At 39.4% G+C, this 25,698-nt stretch overlaps 1 protein-coding gene across 1 annotated transcript in view; it reads left to right on the top strand.

Moving 5' to 3' along the window:
• The window catches only part of LOC114710375 (cadherin-related family member 3-like), an 81,710-nt gene extending 68,107 nt beyond the window's left edge, over positions 1–13,603 (top strand). Inside the window, exons 12-18 of the mRNA XM_028894507.2 lie at positions 1,666–1,898; positions 6,530–6,701; positions 8,214–8,455; positions 9,464–9,663; positions 11,828–11,847; positions 12,940–13,007; positions 13,562–13,603. Of these exons, the coding sequence (XP_028750340.2) occupies positions 1,666–1,898; positions 6,530–6,701; positions 8,214–8,455; positions 9,464–9,663; positions 11,828–11,847; positions 12,940–13,007; positions 13,562–13,603 (977 nt within the window). The remainder of the gene's footprint in view (positions 1–1,665; positions 1,899–6,529; positions 6,702–8,213; positions 8,456–9,463; positions 9,664–11,827; positions 11,848–12,939; positions 13,008–13,561) is intronic.
• Positions 13,604–25,698: the final 12,095 nt, after the last annotated feature.

The following is a 25,698-nucleotide window of genomic DNA, read 5'->3' as shown; positions in this document are numbered from 1 at the left end:
TAATTACTCTATTTAAAATTCAGCTAAAGATGCTCAAGATAACACTTAGACTTTATTGAAAGGTTAATTTTACACCTTCAGAAGAATACTCTTCCCATTGTATTTAAGCAGGTGTTAAATGTGGAAATGATCCCATCATTTTCCATGTCTGTAAGACAGTGATCAGTTTTATTGTATATGTTTCTACATGACCATGTATCCATTGCAATAACCTTTTCTTAAAAATGATGGTCTCACTCAATCAGTAGATGCTTTCCCTTCTGGAACTGGCATAATAAGAAATCTTCTTTTCCATGAATGTGCTTCTTCTGTTGTTGATATCATAGCTATGTTCACGGTCTGCTTAATAATTCATTACGAGAGATGAATCTTGATTAAAGGAGGATGCCAGATAAGGAAATAGCCTTTGAGGTTAAAAGTGATGGGGATGGCACATGAAATGCTTTCTTCTTCATCACTGCTCAGTGGAAACACCCATACATCTCTTGGTGAACTAGATAATTATGTATCAGAGCTTATGATTTAAGTATAAAATGATTGAAGAGAGACCTATAATAACTGTAATCTACTGCCATAAGTATGCTATGTAATGAACCCCATAAAAGTTAGAGTAACATAGCAATAAGCATTTTTTCCAGCTCACACATCTGAGAATTGGACTATCTTTCTGGTCTTGCTCAAACTTGTGAGAGTCAGCTAGTTTTCAGTGCTCTGTCCTGGTTTGGTTAGGATGACTGGGGTAAGGTACTTTGGGCCTTCTCTCATCCTTTCATCCTTAGGCTAAACTGAGTATGTTTCTCCGAGTGAAGAAAGAGGTATAGTCACAACTAGAGTCACTTTCTTTTCTTTCTTTTTTTTAAAAGATTTATTTATTTATTAAATATACAGCATGTATGACTGCAGGCCAGAAGGGGGCACCAGATCTCATTACAGATGGTTGTGAGCCACCATGTGGTTGCTGGGAATTGAACTCAGAACCTCTGGAAGAACAATCAGTGCTCTTAACCTCTGAGCCATCTCTAGAGTCACTTTCATAGAGCATTTTAACAATCAGGAATGGGGGCTTGATATGTGGCAAGAGAGCGGCAATCAAATCTCTCAAATGCTTCTTATACTGTTGCCTGCACCAGGTTCACTAAAATCTCATTGATCAAAGCAAGTCACAAGCCAGAGTGCTAGGGTTGCCTGCATGGCTAGTAATGTGAGCACAGAAAGGGCAAAGAATTTGGGCACATGAGTTTAACCAATGTTAAATGGTCATTTTTCTGAGAGATCATATGTGAATACTAACTGGAAATATTGTGGGGCTATTTTAAATTTGGCTGTAGAATTAGTAGACCCAGACTTGAGCCTGACTCTACCACAACTATGTCTGTGGCCTTGGGAGAGTTAACATAATGCTAAGATGAAGCTAATTATTAATATTATAAAGTTACTTTAAATTGTTTCATTTGAGTGAAACCAGTGGTCTAAAGTGGCTGAGAATTCTCTGTAAATCTATTTGCCATCATGTGGAGTGTTACTTTTCAAACAGTCATTATTACCCAAAAGGATTTATGTTATCACTTGGGAAAATTCAGGTTATCATTTGGAAAAAATAAACATGGTAAACCTTCATAGTAATGTATGTACATGAGAAAAATAAACATTGTAAAACATTGGCAGCCTTCTACAAAGTTGGACAAGTGACGGCCATTGATGAGGACCACCCACCAAATTGTCTGACATACAAGATAATCAATGGAGACATCCAGGCTGTACAAAGGTTCTGGATTGACCCTCTTTCTGGAGTGATTGAACTCACCAGTCAGCCAGACTATGAGTCAGTGAGGCAATATAACCTCACAGTGCAAGCTGTGGATTGTGACAGAGCCCATCCACGAACTGCAGTGACCACGGTAAGTTGAAACATGCAGATTTTCTGTCTATATGACTGAGCAATGTATTAAGTTCTAATTTATCATATTGGGGTGATCAGGTCATAATAGTAGTAGGGAATGGAGAAACTTGTGAATTTCTCCTACTTCTCAAGTGTTCCATAACTTTTGCATGAATTTACCTTTGGAAGTCTGAACAGGGAAGGAGGAACTGGCTAACTTCTCTCTCTGGTGTGAATGTATTCTCAAAAGCATACGTGAATCATTTTTGATAACAAAGACATGAGGAAGTTGGTACTTACTTTAATGTGAAATAGGCAGTATTCTACTCACTTCCACCATACAGATGAGGAGACTGAGGCACAGAGTTTAGAAAATGTACCCAGGGTTAATATAAGATGCACAGTTCTAGCATTAAATCCAGGCTGCCTCTACCGCAAGACAATGTTTGTAATGCCATGTGCATCCTTTTTGTATTGAGATAAAGGAATCTGTGTGTCTCTAAATTATTTTAGCAAGGTCAAGACTCTTGAGGGACATCAGGAATATATGATGTTTTATTTATTTTAGGGTACATGTTATTAATGGAGCTAAAGCTTTGTTATTGCACAACAACCCTTTTTTGAGTGAGTGTGTCACTGTGAGGAAAATATGAGACCTATTCACATTAATTAGAAGGACTTTCAGAGTGCTGAGGGTGCAGCCTTGAGGCTAGAATTATGAGGGTTCCCAGTCTTAGGATGATGCTCACGAGAGTGATTTTTAACATGAGGTATCTTGGCCAGTTTTCTTATAGAAACTTATAAATTCTTCACATAGTATAGGATGACACAACTTGCAATTACCATTCATGTTTTATGATGAAAAGGGAAAGTATATTTAATATACACAGAAACTCCAAGTAACTTTCTTCTCATAAAAAGAATTTATGTTTTGCTGGAAGATAAAGAAGAACTTGCTCATTCTTTTTTCCTCTTAGTGGATATTTATTAAATGTTTATGTACAGAATCATGGGTTACAAAAGTGTAAGACATTGTCACAATATGCCTTTGGGGAGCTCAATATATCAAGTGCCAAAATGATCATGCTAATGAATTTGACTTTTCAGTATGAAAAAGATCTTCAATCTCCAGAATTGAGGGGTCCATCCTCATCATTATCACCACCATCACCCTCATATAATTTTTATTAAGAACCAATACAAATCAAGTGTTATATATGATAAGCTCTAATTATATAATTCATTCTCAATCTCACATTGCAAGCTAGTTTTGAACACCCACCCCCCTTTTAAACACAAGGAAGCATTTTATTTACAAGGCTTGGTCGCTGTAGAACCTATTTGAAGTTACTCAGCTCAAAGAGACAGGATGAAGTCTGGGAACTTTTCCCCTGTCATATGCCCCAAATCCTTTCTTGAGTCCTTCAGACAATCTCTCCTCTCCACTTCTCACCCATCTATTGCTAACATCCTGACTGTGCCCCCATTGCCTGTACTTGGTCTGATAAAGCAGGCTGCTTTCTAGAACCATGTCTCGGCTTATGGCCACGAAGTTCACCAGAATGACTCTTGAAAAAGGTCCACTGCCTGTCCTATGACCACTCCACATCACACTGGACCAAGCTCCAGCATCATTCCCAAGGTCCACAGTGTTTGAATAATCTGGGTCTGGCTACATTTAGCTTCTGTTCTTACTCAATCCAACCACTCAATTTTCTTTCTGTATTTTCAATACATCAAAACTAATGCTTAACCTCTAGGACTCACATTATCAATCTAATAATATTGATGAGTTTTAGTGGGTAAATGATCTAAGAAGGAAGGGCAAATTAACTCTACAGACGGCAGCACAGAAAGGGGGTCTGGGGGGCTTTGTGAGAAAATTGGGAAACAGAAGATTGGCAGCAAAGAATCTGCCCCAGTTATGTAACATTGCTGTGACTAGACACCTGGCAGGAAGCAACTTAAATGTGTGTGTGTGTGTGTGTGTGTGTGTGTGTGTGTGTGTGTGTGTGTGTGTGTGTAGGATGTTCTCTGTTAAGAAGGGACACAATCCAGCCAAGCAGGAAAGGCATGCAACAGGAGCACGAGGCAGCTGGTGACACCACAGCTACAGTCAGGAAGCAGAGAGACGACAGGGAGCGAGGCTGGACCAGAAATCTCCAAGGTCTGCCTCCAGTGACGCACTTCCTCTGGTGATGCTTTGCTTCCTAAAGATGCCACAGAACTTTCCAAAAACAGTGCCATCTGCTTCTGGGGACCGAGTTTTCAAACACAGTCTATGGGGACAGTCTACGTCCAACCCATGACAAGATTGTTTACACAAACCAGAATCACACCAAACACCATGTCTTTTGACAATATGTACTTGCATAAGGACGTTATTCAAATACACAGGAGCAGTAGGAACTGGAAGAGTGTGTCAACAAAGAAAGTCTGCCACATATTGTCAATTGCTATACAGCATTACTAAATATATTATTAATCCATATGCCACTTATTGTTTGATTCTCCTGTAGACTATGAGCTGTAGTAATTCAGAGACTTGGTTTGGTTCACAGTCTTAGTGTCAGTGTGTAGGTCAGATGCTTGGTGTGTAGTAAGCATTCTGTCCAATAATAGTCAGCAAATGGATGATTTTACCTTCTCAATGGCCATAGGAAGGGAAGGAAAAGCAATGTAACTTGTACCAAATGAAAGACGTAATGAGTGGCAAGCTTAGGATTTTAATGAAGATTCCTGGTTCAAGTCCAAGTCTATTTCCGTTATATCACAGAAATCACACTAATCTGTTTACTTAATGTTGAAAATACCCTGCACTTATAATATCAGGCATGGATTCCCTTTTACAAAGTGGGCCTTAAGTGCCATGGTTAGAGAGGTCATAGACCCTAGAGGAGAACCTACTCTTTTCCTAACCCAATAAAATTTCTAACGGCTTTCTAAGTACTTACATCCATTGATAGGTGTGACTTTCAGCTTTCATCAAGGAAGCTTCTCTTTGCAGCAGGAAGAGGCTACCATGGAGATCTACAACTAGCCCAAATTGAGAGAATTAGTGGTTATGGGGTATCAGGCTCCATTTGGTACATCTACAGTGCAACCCTTACACCTAAAGCTCAGGGAGCATCACAGAAGAGGGGTGACAATACCCTAAGAGCCAGAGGACCAGGACACCTGCTACTAGATGTTGTCTTATAGACATGGCATAGAAGCTGTACCCAGGACATCTCAAAAATGTGGCTAACTAAGCCAAACCTCATAATGACAACACCAGTTCACATGCCAATGTGGATGGGGGAAATTTCACAAGGCCCCAGCCCTAGATGAAGAGTTACTGCCAGTCAATATCTGCTGAGAGAAGGAATATTCATTTTTCTCCTAACCAAATAGTACGCCTTAAATACATGTATGTAAGAGGGACACTAGGGGTTCAGTAGGTTGTACAGGTGCACATATACTTACATATGTACATATATGTGTGACATTAGTAATTATAAAAGAGGTCCTGAGCTTGAAGGGGAGCATGGGAAGAGTTAGAGGGGTAAAGGGAGGGGTGGGAGTTATTATGCAAATACAGTACACATACATAAAATTCTCAAAAAAACCTAAAAATAATTAAATTAAGATTAAATAAAAATTAACAAAAAACTCAGGCCAATAAGATGGCTCAGCAGGTAAAGCCACCTGCCACCAAGCTTGACAATCTGGTTTGATCCCTGTGCACCCACATGGTGGAAGGAGAGACCAACTTCTGAAAGTTGACATCTGACATTACACGTATAGTGCTGTAGTATGCATACGCTCACAAACATATGTACACAAAATAAATAATTTAGATGTAATTTAAAAAATTTTCACATATTCAATACAGCATTTAACTGTATTCAACCTACAGAGAAGTAACATCAAGAAATGCAGGATTTCTTCCAAGAACTTAATTATGTTATTAAAACATTCCATCAAACATTTTTGAAAAGAGAATTCTTGCAGATGTAGACACACCAGGGATTCTTCTGCTAATGTTATTGGGAAAACTATTAGTCATTGGAGAGGTGGGCAGATAGCCTTTCAAGGCTGACTGGAATTTGATCACTGACATTTTCAAATCCTTGATATTTCGATCTTTTCCCTTGGAAATCACAGCTTCTTGGTTTATGGTAATTTAATTAGGAAAAAGTTGATAATAGCCCTCATTAAGGTCAGATATACATCCTACTTGAGAAAACAGTACAGAAGAGGTTCTTAATTAAGTTAAGGGAAGCACTTTCTGGGTGTGTCTGCCACTGAACATGGACAGTTTAGAGAGTCCAGGGCACTTCAGCTTCAAAGACAGCACTCTTCAGCATTGCCTTTTTAATCATATATATATAACTGTGCTTTCCATGAAGGTCCATCTGATGAGTCCAAAATTCTTCCTAAAGGGGACATAGACTATCTTAACTGACCCAAGAATAATAAACCACTGACTAGTGATTGACAGCCATAATCCATATCTACAAGAACATGTCTGCAAACTCAGAAAAACTTAGACTTTTTATTTAATAATTCTGGATGATGTGCCCCCCAACCAGATGCTCATTTCTGATTTTGTTTATAAATAGTCTTATGATGTGGATGTGATATTTCTTTTCCCTTCATCACTGACAGGTCACTGTTGACATTGAAGATGAGAATGATGAAGCACCCGTCTGCATACCCTATCTATATAAGGCAGTCATCTCTGATGATGTTGTTGCTGGGACAAACGTCAATGGCCTCAAATTAAACTGTCATGACAGAGATTCACATGATTTTGAGATGCGCTTTGAAATGGCTTCTGGTGGATACTTTATTTCTTTTAATCACAAGTACATGTCAAGATGACATTAGCTATACAATGTCAGACATGATATGTAACACTGCAAGTGACTGTTGATAAAGGCTACACTATTTCATAGCTACAGTATCTTGTTTCCTCATGGCACCCTTTCATGTCTACAGATATGACTCAATTGTTGCTGTGACTTCTGAGCTTGGGGAAATGCTATAGGTTTTAGTACAAGAAATTAAGTTTGTTATCCATGGAGCTAGCTGAAAACAGAATCCATCTTTCCACCTGATGATGCTGTTACAAGCTCACAAGGCGAGATGGTTTTGATTGATTATTGTTGGATCTACACAGATTCACATAAACATTACAGTCACCAACTTGTCATCTATAGGGGATCTTCCTTTATTTGAGACCACATGTACCAGGCATTGTTCTTAAAAATTATTACACAGAACTATTTAAGAGAGATATGGAATGTATTCATGGCACTCATTATTCAACTTGGTACCATCAACACATAAAATCACAAACCAAGAGAAAGTATACACAGGAAAGCATTGTCTTGACATCCATCTTAACCATGGCAATACAACCATTTCATGTGTCTCAGACCTGCTGCTGCTCCTCTGAAAGGATGAGAGTATGGACATACTATTTAATTATGAAGACTAGTTTGATATTTGCAACCATTACTAGGTTCATCTTGTTTATAATAGTGTCTTCTAGGCCCTGGATAGGACATAACTTCTTGAGGACATAATTGGTCCTATGGTCTGACTGGCTCATTAGATATTAGTCTAGACCAGTGGTTCTCAACCTCCCTAATGCTGTAACCATTTAATACAGTCCCTCATGTTGTGGTGATCCCAAACATAAAACTTTTTAGTTGCTACTTCATAATAACTGTAATTTTGCTACTGTTATGAATTATAATATAAATATCTGTGCTTTCCAATGGTCTTAGGTGACATTTGTGAAAGTGTCATTTGACCCCAAAAGGGGTCATGACCCACAGGTTGAGAATCACTGGTCTAGTCCAGGTTGAATGTGACAATCAAATAAAGGAAGAGGAAAAAATTAGGCAGAATAATCAGATAGTAGCATGAGGTTTGCTGGCCACATGTGGGGGTTAGAATCATGATCTTAACTTTTAAAGACATTTTTGTTCTTTTCTTTTCTTTTTGTTCTTTTTTGAGACAGTGTCTTTTGTAGATCAGGATAGCCTTGAACTCTCTATGTAGCCAAGGATGACCTTGAACTCTTGATTCTCTTGCTTTTCCCTTCCAAGTGCTAGGATTGTAGGCTTATCCTAACATGCCTAGTTTAAAATACTTTTCCCCTATACATATTAATTATTTGATTTCAACTTTATTATAAGCTATTTATAGATATGGAAATTTATAGTATAACACAAATTTTAATCTATGTACTCATTCTGTGTTTTGATTTCATTTAAAGGTAGCTCGAGACCATCTGATGTATTATAAAATAATTCTAACTTTCCCATTATTCCTTTTAAAGGAAATGAAAACCTTCATTTCCAATTAGACCCAAGTCGGGGTACAAATACTCCAAAATTAATCGTGAAGAATCCTTTCAACTTTGAATCTGGAGCTGAACTGCAGCAGCAATACCATCTTGTGGTACATGTAATCGATGACAATCTGAAATCTGGCAAAGCCGTCAAGCCCAAGACAGGAACTGCTGTCATAGATATTTACGTGAGAAGAATCAGCCCATCACCTCCTCCAACCAGTTCTGAAGTAAAGAGTTACAGAATTTAATTTGGATCTCTATGTTGTAAATATTTTACTGCAAAGTCAAATATCAGCCAGAAATCCTAAAAGAATGACCAGGCCATCACTGTCCCTTATATGCCTTTAGACTCTTGCACTAACCCAAACAACACTAGACTCTCTTGGACACTGTGCATCTGTGAATAAACACTGTGTGCACAAGAATTAGTGAAAATTACATGTACATATGTAAAGGACCACTAAACTGCCTATAGAGGTCTCCTAAACTGCTGGCTGAATAATATGAAGGTCTTGCTCCATAGAAAGAAGCACTATTCAGTGAATTATAGCTATTAAAAACCTCTACAAATGGACACTTTAAAATGACTATGCCATCATAATAATGGACACCTACGGTGTGCCAGGCATTGCACTGCATGCCTTATGGCCACCATTTCATCTCATTTTCAGTACAACTCTACAACATTTAGCAGACCTTTTAGTATTTTATCCTTTACTAAGCAGATATGGGAAAGCTCTGCTGAATTATCAGCCAGCCAAGGATGAAAGCTCCTGCTCAGTAGACTTTAGGGTGTATTTTATTGTTTTGTGGCCTTTAAAATATAAATCCAAAAGTTTTTTTCCTTGTGTATTTGATTTTCAAGAATGTACTATTACCTCAAGCTACACAAGGGCGTAGATAATAGGGACATGCAAGCCTAAAAAGGCCCTCATATATCATCCAGCTCAACCTCTGAATTTTATCGATCAAAGGACTCAGGTGGAAAGAAAGACACAACTAGCTTTGGATCACAGAGCAGCCATTCCATGCAGGTCTCTTCTCTACATTATTAACTTGGTGGCTCTTGTGTGTCATCATGTTTCCCACTGTTACCTGCATACTTAGGAAATATGGATGAGCACGGATCCCACCACCTGTTAAGATGGAGGTTCTATACAGATGCTATGCCGTGTAAACAGATGTGTTTTGAAAACAGGGACTAACACTCTGTCTGCTTTGAAATAATTTTCTAGCAAAGAAAAGGTCTGACCATTGTGTACACAGCTATCAACACGTACAAAAACAGTGACTGGTACATCCCTTTTATCCTCACTCTGATGGCTGTTTTCTTTGTTGGATTGTTTTCCTGGATGTGTTTTTTACTTTGGAGATATGGAAACATAAAAAGCTGCTCTCAGAAATTGGCCAAAGACGACTCCAAGCTGAAACCCAAGTATGTGATTTTTCTCTAAGCTTTTGATATAAAAAATTAATTAAAGCTTGCTAATCTTAGCTCTCAGTGATTCGTCTAAGTGTGCATTAGAGAGACAAAATAGTAGGGATACAAAACTCAGTGATCTCTTTTACCAGAGATTCCAAACCCACTCTATCCCTGAACTAGTTGGGAGGCATTCTTTAGTAAAGGGCGATGTTTTAGGAGACACAGTCTCGAAGCAAACTACCTGACTCCTGCTTCTTTTACCTCCGTTTCCACAATGATCTCTGAACATCAGGTGCAGGAGCTGCACTGTAGATGTATCAGTTGGAAAAGGAGCTCACAATTCTGCATTTTGATTGGTTGTGGTTTTCCTTCTGTGTTGCAGAGATGTTTCCTTGGTGAGTAGTGAGGACTTCACTTATCTATGGGTATAAGATCAAGTATTTAGATATCATTAGTGATTATACTGGCTCACTAAAGTGTGGGCTTGTGAGCTGAACAAGGACATGCCAGTGTGAAGGGGAGTGGTGCAGAAGTTCAGGAGGCCTCAGCCTTATGCAAAGAAGTACAGACAACTAAGGAATGCTGAGTGCAGTAGAATTATTCCTTCAGGAAAGGCAGACCAATTGGTTATCCAGCACCAAATGATTAGCCCTGAAAACATGCATACAACTATTATTATACATATGGAACAGGTTGTATAATACACACACACACACACACACACACACACACACACACACAATGCAATTAATGAAAAAGAGGCCATGAATTTGAAAGAGAGCAAGGAGGCATATATGAGTGGGTTTGGAGAGAGGAAAAAGGAAAGAAGAAATTATACAATTATATTATAATTAAAGGAAAATTAAAAAGCCAGGAACAGATGTTAGTTTGGTGGTATTTATGAGATGGAGGCAGGAACTACATAGTATATTTGAGGCCAGCCTTAGCCTCAATGCTGAGACCTTGTCAAACACACACACAAACCAAAACCAAAACCAAGCAAGGAAACAGGTCGGTATAGACACGGCTTAGAAATTAAGAGCACTGGCTGCTCTTGCAGAGAACTGGAGTTTAGTTTTTAGCACCAACTTTGGGTGATTTACAATTTCTTGTAACTCCAGTTCCAAAGAATCTGATTCTAGCCCTCATGGGAACCTGCCCACCAATTAAAAATAAAATAATAAATCTTAAAAAACCAAACTACCAAATAAAAACAAGAACAAGAACAAAAACAAAAACAAAATCTAACCCAAACTGAATAGCAACAATAAATTACTAGGCAATACTGTAGAATATACTATCTGTGAGAATTTTTAAAAAACAAATAAATTTGTGAAAAAAACAGACACCTCATATTATTTTGAGGCAAAGTGGTTTCATGGGCAGATGTTTTACAATCACCAGGAATTAATTTAGAGACTGGTAGGTGATAAGTGTCAGTTTCGTCTCCACACAATTGATTGGTTTTAAAGCTCATTGAGGCCAAAGAAATGGATAGAAGACACACCTGCTTTTGTGGTCATTGATCAATACAGTTCTTCAGGGTAGAGAATGCCATAGCTTCAAAGTGGAGTAGGAACTAGGTTTAGAGGCACAGGCCTATAACCGCAGGTCCTTGGTAGGATGAGGCAGGAGGACTGCAGATTCAAACCAGCATGAGTTGGAGCATTTATATCAAAAGGAAAAGGAAAAGGCAAAGGAAGGATGGGGATGAGAGTTACTGGCTGAGTGTTTGACTGGCATGTTCAAGGCTCTGGATTCAATCTCAGTAACACACACACACACACACACACACACACACACATATACACCACACACATATACCACACACACACACACACACCACACACACACATATACACCACACACATATAACACACACACACACACACACACACACCACACCACACACACACACCACACACACACATATACACCATTGAACTTCCATGCAGGGTCACACACATACTTTAGAACTTGTATTTTTTGTTAACCACACAGGATTTTTAAAAATGGTGCGGTAAAGCAGATGAAAATGGCCAGTGGAAGCTACATCATTGCTTCTTTTCAAAAATCAGCTGTGATAAGAGTCACATGTTAACTATCGAATGAAATTATTTTCAACATACACTGTCATAGTTTAACTGATGTTTTATCAAATTTTCTTTTTATACAGAGGAATGAAGTATGTTGTAGGTAAGATATGATTTACTAATTACTCTTGAATTATGTAATTTAAAAATTACATGTATTTATTTTAATACAATATTTTCTTGACTTTTTGAGAATTTCTTGAAATGTATTTTGATTATAGTCACCTCCATTCTTTCTCACTGGCCTAAAATGCATTCAGAAAGCAATTGTTTATTTATAACGGTTGTGTGGCTCTTGCACTCATGGCCATACCTTGCCAAGCTGGTGGCTGTTGTAGCTCACAGGGTCACAGCTGGGGATGCTGGTGACAGTTTGTTACCCCCAACAGCTTTCATGGCACTCTGGGCTACTGTGGATTTTATGTAGTAGGGAGGCTTCGCGATGGTTAATAGCAACTTGAGTTCTCCCCGTCCTGTGACCAATGTGTATGGTGTCTTCAGCAATGAGTATCACCATCAAGTTTTAGTAGGCAACCAAGGGCAGTGACAAGGAGCCCATATTTTTGGGGAGAGCTCCAGGACACTCCAACTAATAACTTGAAGAGAAGTATCCTATATTTGTTGTTGAGCTTTTTTTTCAAGACAGGGTTTCTCTGTGTAGCCCTGACTCTCCTGGAACTTGATCCATAGACCAGACTGGCCTTGAACTCACAGAGATCCTCCTGCCTCTGCCTCCCAAGTGCTGGGATTAAAGACACGTGTCACCACCATGCGGTGGTGCTGGGCTCTTCACTTGGCAATCGGTGTAACCCAATTAAATTATTTTATATGAATATATCTGTATCTAAATGAACCTTATGAATACTAGGTTTTTATATGCCATTTTCAAACATCGTTAGTGTTGTTTTAAAGTATGGACTGTATCACAGATTTGCTTGTCATCCTTGTAGAAGGGCCACGCTGGTCACTTCAGCGTTAGTGTGTGTATTTTAATTTTTAACTTTGTGGGAGGATACAGAAAAGCTAGTGGGAGTTGAACTTTCCCTTTCCACCCTGTGGGCACCAATCTTAGGTTGCCACGCTTATCAGCAAGCACCCCAACCCTTAGTCATCTTGCCAGTCCAAACTGTCTTTTAAAAATGCCACCCACTACATACTTGCCATTTAGTTATTCATAACTTTATGTTTTAAATAGGAGACAGGAGTCAAAAAGAAAAAAATGTTATCACAGAAACCAGAAATAAAAAACTGGAAGTACTAACAGTGAGTACACTTTTGTCCATTTTTGTTGCATATTAAAAAGTTTTTCTTTCTAAGGTGAAATCCATGCAAACTTCATAGGAAGGAAATAAAATCATTTTAGTTCATCATTTTTGCTGAATTAGTATGTGTTACAAAGCAAGGATTTCAGATTAAATTCAAATTAAATTGTAGAAACTTGGTGAGGGCAAAATTTACCTAAAATATATGTGTATATAGCAAAAATGACTATAGACAAATGTAGATCTAGCATTATTTAATACTACTTAGAATTTAAAACTGTATTTGAAATTATTATTCATGTGACAGACCTGGGGAAATTCCTCTACCTTAGAGTCTTTAGAAGATGGTAAATCTACACCCAGAGAAGGCAAACCAGTTCCAACTGGCCAAGGCATAATCACCCAACAATCCACATAAATACACCAGGGAAAGCTGGCTCTCGGACCCTCAGCACAGCAGAGAACAAGACAGGGCGCCTTTGGATTTGTTCCCTGCCTCCTGTGCACTCTGGACATTCCTACGAGAGTCCTGGCTGGCCATGGCCTATTTCACAGGCTGGCTCCCTCTCAGTGTTCCACTCTCTGCCTTTTCTGTAAGGAGGCTGACGCCACCCAATCTTCTGAATTAGTTTTCTAGTGTTTCCCTAACTGAATACTTTGGATTGGATGGCTTAAACAACAGAGATTCATTAGTCAGAGTCCTAGTGTCGAGATGCCCATGGTTCTGCTGAGGTTCTTTGGACTTGAGGACAGTCTGTTGTCTGTACCCTCATTTGCTCTTATAATATTGATCATATTGGGCTAATATCCATAACTTCATTTTACTTCACTACCTCTTTAAAATATTTCCAAATGTAGTGACATTCTGAGGTACTGGAGAGTCAGGAAGCTGGCATACAGATTTAGAAGGAAGGTACAGTGTGACCTATAACACATCTCATACAAGATTCCCATGAGAAGTGTCTGAGTTAACAGAGGTCAGGGCAGGCCTACCATCGCAGGGCAGATTGTTGAGAGAGGTAAAACTGACAGAAAGTTTTAGTCCCTACACTGCTAATCTTCTACAGAATAAAAAGATGGGAGAACTTATAAGAAATGATGTCCTAGACTTATTTCTGTTGATGTAATAAAATATCCTGACAAAAATTCCACTTGCAGAAGAAAGTTTATTTTCTCTTACAAGTTCCTTGCAAGTGGCAGGAACTTGGAGCAGCTAGTCACATCACAGTCAGCAGCAGAGAGAAATAAATGTATGGAGGCTTAGGATTCAGCTAGTTCCCCTCCCCCCCCCTTAACTGTCTGGACCCCCAAACCAGGGAATGGTGCCACACACTTTCAGGCCGGGCCTTCCCACATCAAAAAACATACTTAAGACACCCCTCCAAGACAGCTTACAGTCCAACCTGATCTAGATAGCCCTCTACTGAGACTCTTTCCAGGTGATTCTAGGCTATATCAACTTGATAAAAATTAGAACTAACCATCACAAATAATTTGCTTAAAGTATTCACCACACGACAAAAGCAATTTTATCAAGTTGACTTTATTACTAATGTGGACATTTTTTTTTTTAAAGGAAACCACTGTATATGAGACTGTGTTTGATGGAGAAGCCATTGATCCAGGTATGATGCTTTTGTATCTTTTGAATTAAATCCAGTTAGTGGATTTAGATACTCAAAACTATGAATGGATTGATTGTTCACTATACTTTGCAGAATAACAATGCTGGAGAAACTTACTCTAGGGCTAAGAAGGGATCAGATAAAAAAAATGCCTGGAGGACATCACCCTTACTCAGTCCTACCAAATTATTGCCACCTAGAGGTAGGCCAGGAATTTAGAATTTTTAGGCAAAAGGAACTGGACATCTACCTTATTATATATGAAATATGCATCTTTTAAATTTGGGTAACAACTTTAACTCCATTTAAAATAAATAAATAAAATATTTTTATTCCTGATTATATATTTCTGGGTACCAAACCACCCCAAAAGTTACTAACTTAGGATAATAACCATCTTATTATAACTTATACTTTAGTGTATCAGGAATGTGATTAACTATTGCCTGGGCAGTTCTTTATCTTTAAGTGGATAAGTGATGTCTCTCCAGTACTGTTATCCTAGCAGCCTGTCTGATGTGGTGGGTCCAAAGTAGTGATACTCACAGCTTGACATCATGGGAAGACATTTGCAGGGTGGGTGTAGTTGGGTCCTCTGGCCTCTTCATGTAATTTCTCTGTCAGGATTAGCTGGGTACTGGGCATGGTAGCTTGGATTTCTAGATAGAGTTCCAGGGACCTTGTCACCTTTTGAGACTCAGGCCTAGAAATCACATGACATCACTTCTGCTGGTCTATTGACTAAGCCACCAATGTCTACCCAGGTTCTAAGCAAGTGGCATTTCAAACCTTTTCAAGGGTCAAGCTCAAACACTGTCTTAGCTATCTTTATTAGCCTCCATATCTATAGTCCTATGGGTCATAGATTCGCAACTCTTATTCTACCATTTATCTGTTATGAATCCTGGAGTTGCAAATCAGACCATACCTTCATTTTATAAAATGATGCACAAGCTTTTCTTTTCCATGCACTTCATTCCTAAGGGAAGAAAGAGAACTCAGGAATGCTTAGAGGCTCAAGACAAGCCACAGATCTGGAATTAGAATCCCAAGGCTTTGAAGTTGATGTAATCAACCTTTTCATGTGATCTTGGAGGAAGCATTTAACATTCCAGAGTCTCCCTTTTCACAGCTGAAAAATGGGTATGATACAGGCTTTGCCTGTCTCATGAGGATTACTGTACAATTTAAACACAACTATAATATATATAATTCTTATATATAATATATATAAGAATTACTTTGTCAAATGTCATATAACATGAGACATTAGTTACACCAGACTCACTAGTACTACAGAATCTTGTGATATTGCTCTGTAATTTACCCCCTGCCAGCTCTGAATGTCTTGACATGAAATTAGTGATGTTTTATTGCTAACTTCCAGGTTTTCCCCAAATAAAGTAACCATTTAAAATATTTTATTAATTGAAAACATATCACTCACCCATTGTACGTTAAATAGGCTCCTAGGAATTTCAGTTTTCAGTAAATCATTAAAAGTGTATGTGTGTTGTTGGTTGTTTTGCTGTTTTGGGGAGCCTGCCACCCAGCTCCCAAATAAATCACACACAGAGTCTTGTTATAACTTATAAATGCCTGGCCTTAGTTTGGCTTGTTTCTTGCCAGCTTTTTGTAACTTTAAATTATCCCGTCTACCTTTTACCTCTGGGCTTTTTCCTTTTCTTACTTCTGTAATCTTACTTTCACTGGTTGGCTGTGTGGCTATGTGGCTGGCCCCTAGCATCCTCTCTCTCTTTGTCCTTCTTCTCCTCCCAGATCTCTCCTTCTATATATTCTCTCTGCCTGCCAGCCCCACCTATCCTTTTTCCTGCCTTGCTATCAGCCATTCAGCTCTTCATTAGACCATCAGGTGTTTTAGACAAGCAAAGTAACACAGCTTCACAGAGTTAAACAAAGGCAGCATAAACAAAAGTAACACATTTCAAAATAATATTCCCCAACATATGTGACCAAAAACAGAGTACTTCCTGATGCTAAATGTCACTTGCTATTCTTATTTTTCACAACAATGAAGGTTGCATTTGATTTCCAGATTCCTATGATGGGAATACCATCACTGTCCCCTTTTAATCAGGATTGAGTCAGAGGCTCAGAGAATGGGTCACAGTCATATGGCTTTCTTTACTTTCAAAGGCAGGGAGGAAAAGAGTTGATATGACTCTTCAGGGCAGAGACTGGATCTTAAGAAGCAGTAAGGCAAAAGCAGATGAGAAGGGTACAAGAGCAGTAGGTGACTATTAAGTGCCTATAAGCAGGTGATGTCTTTTACCAGACTTCCTAGCATGAGAATAGGAGAGCAGCTTGTGAGACTTCAGGCCCTCTCCTTGTCTCCTCTATTGTCACTATTGTTGCTATTTTCTATAGCTTGGATTGAACCTGAGATGTTGCACACACTAGGCAAGTGGCCCATCACTGTGGGATCTTGCATGGACTAGGCAAGTGGCCCATCACTGTGGCATCTTGCATGGACTAGGCAAGTGGCCCATCACTGTGGGACATTTCACACACTAGGCAAGTGGTCCATCACTGAGCTATAATCCCAGCCCATTACTTTATCGTTATTATTGGAAACAATTAAAATTTTTCTTGCCATTTTTTTTTTTGGTTTCCTCAAAAATAGAACTATGTATACATTTAATCAATATACCATGTGCCAGGCTTGTAGGTGCTTTATAAACATAATCTCTTTCATTTTTATCATGTTAAATATTCACAATTCATAATTAATAATTCATAAAATTATGTTTTTTACTAAAAACCACTTTAATCACTTTGTGTTTGTGTATGTGTATTTTCCTCAATTGCTCTCTTACTTTTGAGACAAAGTCTCCCACTGACCTGGACTTCACTGATTTAGCTAGAGTGGGTGGCCAGTGAACTCCAGGAACCTGCTTGTTTTTCCATCCCACTGCACCCCACTGGAGTTATAGGTGTGTTCCTCTGTGCCCAAATTATCACTACTTTTTTCTAAGAAAAGTTCAAACATTTCATGCATCTAACTCACTTTAAATAAATTCACCCCCTTCTCATTTCTAGCTTCTCCCCTCTCCATCTCCCAACACATTTTCTTCCCAACTTAATGTACTTGTTTTTTAAATAAACAAAACACCAAAACAACAACAACAGCAGCAACAACTCACTGAGTCTACCTAGTGTTGCTTGTGTGTGTCTAGGGCCGTCTACTGGAGCCTGGGCAGCTTCTCAGCAGCCACACCCACCAAGAAAACTGGCTGTCCCAACCCCAGCACCCAGTTAGTAACAGACCCTCCCACGGACACACTGAAATTATGACTGGCTTGATCTTGCATGTAGTCACAGCCACTTAGCTTGTTTTGAACCCTACCGTAGATGCACAACTTAGGTATCCTTTTCAATTTCCAATGTAAACGGTTGGATAAGGGTATAGTGTGTGTGGGGGGCAGGGTTCAGTGAAGAATGCTATCCATATGCACATTAGAGGAAGAACCATCCTTCAATGAATGAATTTTGAGGAGCTGGCTCAACATAGTACAGCTTTACAGGACACTGATATTAACCTACATGTGTTGTTTCATATCATTTTTTACTAAATGTTCAGTAGGACCTAGAATATGAGGTATAAAGTCCAGTTTGTTTTTGGATTCAAATAAACAGATTACAACACAACTTCTTTCTTACCTTTGGCTGTTAGTTTTAAAGATCTGTAGTCCCTTACAGGTGGTTTAACATTGTCAATTAACAAATGTGTGCCTTAGTCTCCTCATTTCTAATATGTAAGCCCCTCTCCAGCACATTAGGTGTCTTTGTCATGAAAACATTGCAGATACTCCCTAAGTACTTCTACTATCTGACAAGACTACAGGAATCATTTTTCTACTATTGTTAATTTTTTATCTAGCCATCTCATAAACAGCCATGATATTCTTCTTTCAAACCTTACCTCCACATTCTTTTTCCAATATTTCATTATTATTTCTATAAAGATTGGTTAATAAATCCTCAGATTAATTAAGGAACCTGCAGAGGGGGAGGACTTGGTGACAGTTTTGAGTTTTTCTTTTTTTAACCACTAAAAAGTAATTAGAGGCTCACAAAACTGTCAAAAACCAGTACAGAATTACAGCATACCTATCTGTTACCAAGGTTCTCCTAAAGCAGTGGTCCTCAACCTACCTGGTGCTTCAACCCTTTAATATAGTTCCTCATGTTGTGGTGACCCCCCCCCATAAAATTATTTTCATTACTACTTCATAACTAATTTTGCTACTGTTATGAATCACAGTGTAAGTATCTTATATAAAGGATATCTGATATGTGACTCTGTGAAAGAGTCATTTGACCCCCAAAAGGGTCATGACCCACAGGTTGTGGGAACCACTGTCCTAAAGGGAATATCTTTGATAATTACAATACATTGTCCAAAGCAAGAACCTGGCATTGGCACGATACAATCAATTGGACCAGAGGCTTCAGACTCCATCTTTTTTTGCATGTTCTAAAAATACACCTCTTTATGGAGAGCCAGTCATCTTTGGAGATTAATGTAACTGCTGAATGTATCGGTATATAGTACTGTTCTTCCCACCAAGAATTCACTAGAAGGTGCAGATTTTTAAATACATGTGAAGTCACAAGCTGCCTACTTTTGCTTCTGTTTTCTTTTCTCTTGGTAAAGAAAGCAAGACTTGAGAAGGCAACTAGCCACTCTCTGGACTGCACAGCATGTGTTTAATAAACCCTTGGTGTAAGCCTGTCGTAACTCCTTTTCTCTGTGTTGTGTGCTTTCTTTCCCTCAGTCTCTGGGAATGTGTATGCCTACAACAGCCGGACAGGTGCAAGAAAGTGGAAGGCACTCATTGAGCACCAGGAGGAGTCCTTTGGAAGCACATATTCCCTCTCCGAGGCCCGTCCCTTCAAGGAGTCAACATCCTTGAAAATTCCTGTGCAGCAGCAGTTCCTCTGAGTGACGGCATTTTTGTGGATGTGACTGGCATGGCTGCCTAAGTTAAGGCTGTACACCTGAGGTCAGCAGCTCTGTTGGTGATTACAGCTTTCCAAGATCAGCTAGTCCAGACAGAGGGTGACAAGAGGTGTCGGCTGTGAGTCTCCAGCTATGTTGTGCTGAAAACTAGAAACTAGATCTGCTTACATCTGTGTCATACCTTGCTATGTAGAGTATGGCTCTTTTAGATCTCACATGGTTTATCTCACTGCTGGAGTCCAGCACCTGCTTGGCACAGAGTAGGACTCCATTCCTATTTGGTAAATAAAAGAATTTGAATATCTGAATTTAGACCTCTTGCCACTGGTCACTTATTCCACCGTGACTTAGAGAACAGAAATGGCAGTCATCTTCAGGGAAGGTAATTTGGTTTTTTTTTTTTTTTTTCATTTCATTTCTTGTAGTCATAAAAAATGTAGGATTTTACAGAAGCACAATTGATCTTGCTTTTAATTTTCTTTTTATAGGTCTATGGAGGATGACCACCTGAAGACTTTACTTATTAATGACTTGCTAAGGAAATGCCAGTGTCAAGCTTTTTGAAATCTGTATACATAGACAGCTTTTTAAATCTCTATGGGCTTTCTAGTGACCTCTGGTCTGGATCCCAGTAGACCCGAGAGCAGGACACAAGCACTGTTGAGAGGCTGTGTCAACATCCCACAAGGAAACTGGCTTGGGATAGTTTTACTCATAATTAATCTTAACCAAAGTAATATATACACCATGAGCAATAAACTAATATTTGAATCTGAAGATATCAGGCACTTGAATGACCACAAGTGCTTTAGTGTTCATCTCTGTTTGCACAAGTTCAAGGGTTGGGAGACATGATCTCCCAAGAGCAAATACTTGAAATGTAGCGGGATGATTTCTTACTTATATCTGCCTTGAGAGAAGATTCATAAGAGGTGTTGTAGTATGGAGGGTAACAATGACTTTGAAGTGTGACAAGTCCTTTAGTCACTCTGAAGTCCAATATTTCTTGTAGAAAACATACATAGTAATCACAGATTTGTTTTTTTTTTAATTTAGGTGTGTGTTCATGTGTATTTTGTAGGCATAGATGCATGTCAGGTATGTGTGCATATGTGTGGAGGTCAGGAGTTAATGTCAGATGTCTTCTCCAATACTCCACTTAAAATTTTTTTAAAAGACCATTATATAGCTATAACTGTCCTGAAATTCACTATATAGGCCAGACTGGCCTTGAACTCACAGAGATCAGTCTGCCTTTGCCTCCTGAGTGCTGGAATTCAAGGCACATGTAACTATGCCTAGTTTTCCATCTTGTTTTTGAGACAGGCTCTCTCACTAAACCAGGAGCTCACTGATTTGGCCAGGCTGAATGGCCTGCTGTCGCCAGGGATCTTCCTGTCTCAGGTGCCTCAGCACTGGGATTACAGTCATGCACTGCTCTCCTTAGAGTTGCCCATGGCTGCTGGAGATTTCTGTATTTGTGTGGCAAACACTGACCAAGTAATCCACATCCCCAGCCTTCACTGCTTTACTTCAGTCTCAGTTGAGTCGTGAGAAGAAGCCCCAAGCAGCTCAGAGTCGTCCTGTGGCAGCACTTTCTAACCTGTAAACAGAATACGGAGGGGGTCAGTACGGAGTTCTGGGCTATGTAAGTTGGAACCAGATGCTAATTAGCTTACCAATGTCTGCGAAAGGAGCAGTCTGCTTCTTTCCAGATGGCAGGATAATTCTCCTTCAGGGGAGAGACCAAGGATTGTCTGGGAAACTGCTCTTCCCTCTCCAGCAAGGCTCTCTTAGGATCAATTATGATTTGATGAATAGAGGCTCCTGAGTCTCCATCTGCCACCACCTGGGTTTTCAGAGAAAAGCACAAACACTTAGAAACTTTCTTTTCAAAGTGTAGATTGGATCAATTTGTATTGGATTTGCCTGTGCCAAAACAAAACAAAACAAAATGTTTAGTTGGTATTTGTTATCAACACAAACAGGCTTGTTTCAACTTGTTTGGTAGTTTAGAATCCAGTTGCAGACCTGCCAGCCAAAGAGGCCTGGAAGGGAAACAGTCTAGCAACAGTGGAACACTTGGCCTCAGGCCCTGTAGTGGAATCATTGTGTCTTTGTCAGCTTGCCTCCAAACCACACTCATTTCTGATGTCGCTATGTGTCCAATTTAATAATAATTATTTTATCAGTTTCCTGAAGTGCCCTTGACACTACCACAAACTGAGCAACTTAAAGAATCAGAGGTGTTTGTATCCCTGCACTGTTCTGGAAGCTTCGATGCTGTGTGTGGTTGTTAACAGGGCAGATGTTCATGGGAGTTCCTGGGGAAGAAGCACTCTTGTCTCTTCCAGTCTCTGATGGCTGCAGCCCTGGACTTCAGGTGCACCACTCTATGTGTCAGCTACATAGTTAACCTTTTCCTTTATGTGTCTGTCAAACTTCCTCCTGCTGCACAGCTACTTGTCATTGTTCAGGATGCAATTTTTATCTTGCCCTTTCTATTTCATGCTGATACAGCACCTGCTTTGGGGTGTGGGCTTGGATAACCATGATAAAAGAATGTTTGCATTGAGATTCATGTTCACAGAATCCAGAAGATAGGACATGAGCATGCCATTTTGGAAGTTTGCCATTTAATCTGCTATGGGGATTTTAAAATACTTAGTGTGATTGTTAGACCTATTGTCTAATGCCTAGAAACCAAGTATTTGGAAGATGAAACACAATGATCACCATGAGTTTGAGGCCAGCCTTGTCTACAGAGTGAGTTCTAGGCCACTATAGGTTATAAAGTAGAACCCTGACTCAAAAGAACATCCACTTACCCAGTGTGTATGTGATAAAATAATGTAATTTTTATGATAGACAATAAGACAATTTTAGTTTCATTGAGTGCCTACTCTATGCCAAGAATTTTTCATTGGTAAAAATGCAAATATCATTGATTTGGCAATTTCACTGTTTATACAATAAATATAAGCTAGATACAATAAAATATACTTATACAATAACTACAGGATTTATTTGGATGATTTCTAAAATAGCATTGTTTAGAGAGAATAGCGATAATAATCAAAGTATTCATTACTACAGGGCTTGGGCGGGAAGTCACACACTGTCCATGTTATAGTATGGATGATATAGCAAAAGAACCAGGCATGGATTGGTAGTAAGCAGTAGAACTGGCAAATTATGGAATTTTAGAATATAAATAATCTGTGTGTATCATGGTTGGCATACACATACACATCAGAGAGAAGTGAGAAGTCTGGAACTATTACTAAATGATCCCCTGAGAACATTCGCAGGGAAGGGAAAGGCAGAGTGTATGGAACTGCTGCTGTCATGATATCATGGAAATTGACCTTGTAGACATGCTATTTTTATTTATTTAATGTAATTAATAGAGGTTATATAGTGATGATAATTTAGGGCATTATTTTCTTTCTAAAATCTGTCTGTCTCTGTCTGTCTGTCATTCTCTTGTGTGTGTGTGTGTGTGTGTGTGTGTGTGTAGGCCTGTGTGCAGGCCACGTGTTCCATGGCACATGATGAGGAAATCAGAGGACAGCTTTAGCCATTGGCATTTCTCTTCCACCTTGTTGGGGACAGGGTCCCTTGTTCGATCTGTGTAGGCCAGGGATTCTGTCTCCACCTCTCATCTCGCTGCAGGAATGCTGGGACTGCAGACATGCTGCCATACTCACACTGTGCAGCCAGTATTTTACCCACTGAGACATCTTCCTAGCCCAAGTATTATTTTCTTTTTAAAGATAATTTGTTTCTGGGGTTCCAGGATCTTCTGAGGTCCAGTGGTCTTCTTTCAAATTATACAAGTTATAGCTTCAAGTCCCTCCAGTGTTTGGGGTATTTTCTTCCTCAATTATATAACCACTGTTGATTTTTTTTATCCTTTTTTTCTTAGCAAATGAATTCTTTCTATTTTCAGATTTAGTGTCTAAATCTTTTCTCCATCTTCCCATGGTTTCCAGCTCCTCCAGTCTCTGTTTCACTGTTACAGACTTCCTTCATGGCCCGCTAAATTCAGACCTCACCAGTGACAGCCTCAGCTTCAGCTCACCTGCTCATTTTTAGTTTTGTTTTGTTTTGCTTTTTGAGACAGGATTTCTCTGTGTAACAGCCCTGGCTGTCCTGGAACTCACTCTATAGACCAGGCTGGCCTCAAACTCACAGAGATCTGCTAGCCTCTGCCTCTCAAGTGCTGGGATTAAAGACATGTGCTACCACCACCTGGCAAATGCTGACTTTTTTTAAGCTTTAAACTCACATTTTGAAGAAGAAAGAAGAAGGAGGAAGGGGAGGAGGACGATGAGAAGAAGAAGAGTTCTGTACTTGTGTTTGAACACACACGGGGACAAGGAGTGCACATTATGCATGCATCTGAGCCTCTGGGTATCTGTCTGTTGAAGTTGTTATCTGCCTTTTTAAAAACAGTTCCATGTCAGAAGAGGTCTATTCTGAATATTTTATTTGCTCCTCCTTAGGGTTCTTGCCTCCCTTTGGGAGAGCCTCTTGGACTTCCTATTTTCTGTCTGTTTTAGGGCTGAGGTGCAGATGCCATGGGTCTCCCTGAGGTGAGAACACAGGCAATGATGGGAGCTGATAGTCTAGTGAGGCAGGCCACCAGCTCTGTCACGACAGTTGATCTTCCTTTGGTCTCTCAGTTCCAATAGTAAGGAACATTGTCCTTAAATACTTTCAATGTATTTCATTTAAATGGCATTGTCCTCTATCTTGTCTGGTCTTTGATTGTCTTTGGCATCAGGGAGACACAGAATCCCTTTGTTGGTTCATGTCCAATTCTCTGTTGTGAAGGGGAGGCCCAGTGAACTTCTTATCCCTGAGAGAAAGTCTATTTGTATTCAAGCTCCAGGGTGTCCTGTGCTGGTCCTTTGGTACACTTCTTGTCCAGGAAGGGAAAATCTGCCAACTTTTCAATGACTCCATCAGGTCCCTGCCCACGAACCATCGGCATCCTCTTTGACCCCATGCAGCCTAGGGCACAACTCAAACCCACCTGCAGATATACAAGTCCAATCAGAATAATAAGCAAATGTACCCACCAGAGGCTCACCTGGGCCAGTCCCCCTGCAGCCTTCCTTCATCCTTGTGAGCTGTAACAACATAGTCAGAATCACTGGTCTTATGCAACAATAACTAATTCATGTAGAAGGAAAGGCGAGGTGAAGTCTTCCTATAGTGCTTTCTATATTTAAAATTACATACAAAAAAAGTGCAATTAAAATTTGGGCCCAAAGAAAATATTTAACATGGGAGGAGCTATCTGCTATAAATTTTACTAAGATGCATTTGTAGGATCTGGGTAAAAAGGGATTCATAGACTATATTTTGTTTGATGCTAGGAGCTATGACTTGCAGGAAGTTCTGCCATATAGGGCCTGGCCCAAGGGAAGAGACTAACAAATAAATAACCCTTGACCTGTTTCTAGGTAAATTCTGTCTTTTAGGCTGCTAAGGGGTGAATTATTCCCCATAGAGTATTCCTGCGCTGATCTTGTGTGTCCTTAGTTGTCATATGGACTGGCACTCAGTTCTGCCTTCTTCTCTGGGTAGCAGCAGTAATAATTCATATTACTTTACTGAAACAGAAATCTAATTGATAAGACACAACATGTGCTTAAAAATCAAAAGCCACATTCCCACTCATGAAGAAATCTCCTTGAATCACACAGTCTCAGAAGTTGATGACAGAGAGGCTTTGGGACACATGCATAAGAGACTGCTTTCAATTCTACCACCTAATACTCCAGATCCAGCATTATACCATTTCATCTGTAATAAACAAATGATCCCTTTTGGATTAAAATTACCTAGGAATGTATTTGACAGCATTTCATCTATGAGCTTATCATCTCAGATGTCTGTGCTGGCTTTAAATACAGTTTTATTGTCTGCTTGATCTGTCTCTAATGTAGCTATTACTACACTTGACCATATGGCCAGCCCAGATATTTCCCAAACAAATTTAGTTTGTTTCTGTTGCAGTGAACAGTAGCATTAGTTATACCCATCTGGGCTGGAGGGATGGCTTGGTGGAG

This window comes from Peromyscus leucopus, chromosome 9 (assembly GCF_004664715.2).
Source record: "Peromyscus leucopus breed LL Stock chromosome 9, UCI_PerLeu_2.1, whole genome shotgun sequence".
In the NCBI taxonomy this organism is placed as follows: domain Eukaryota; kingdom Metazoa; phylum Chordata; class Mammalia; order Rodentia; family Cricetidae; genus Peromyscus; species Peromyscus leucopus.
Note: the sequence above shows the minus strand (reverse complement) of the source record. Positions and strands in the feature narration are given on the sequence as shown.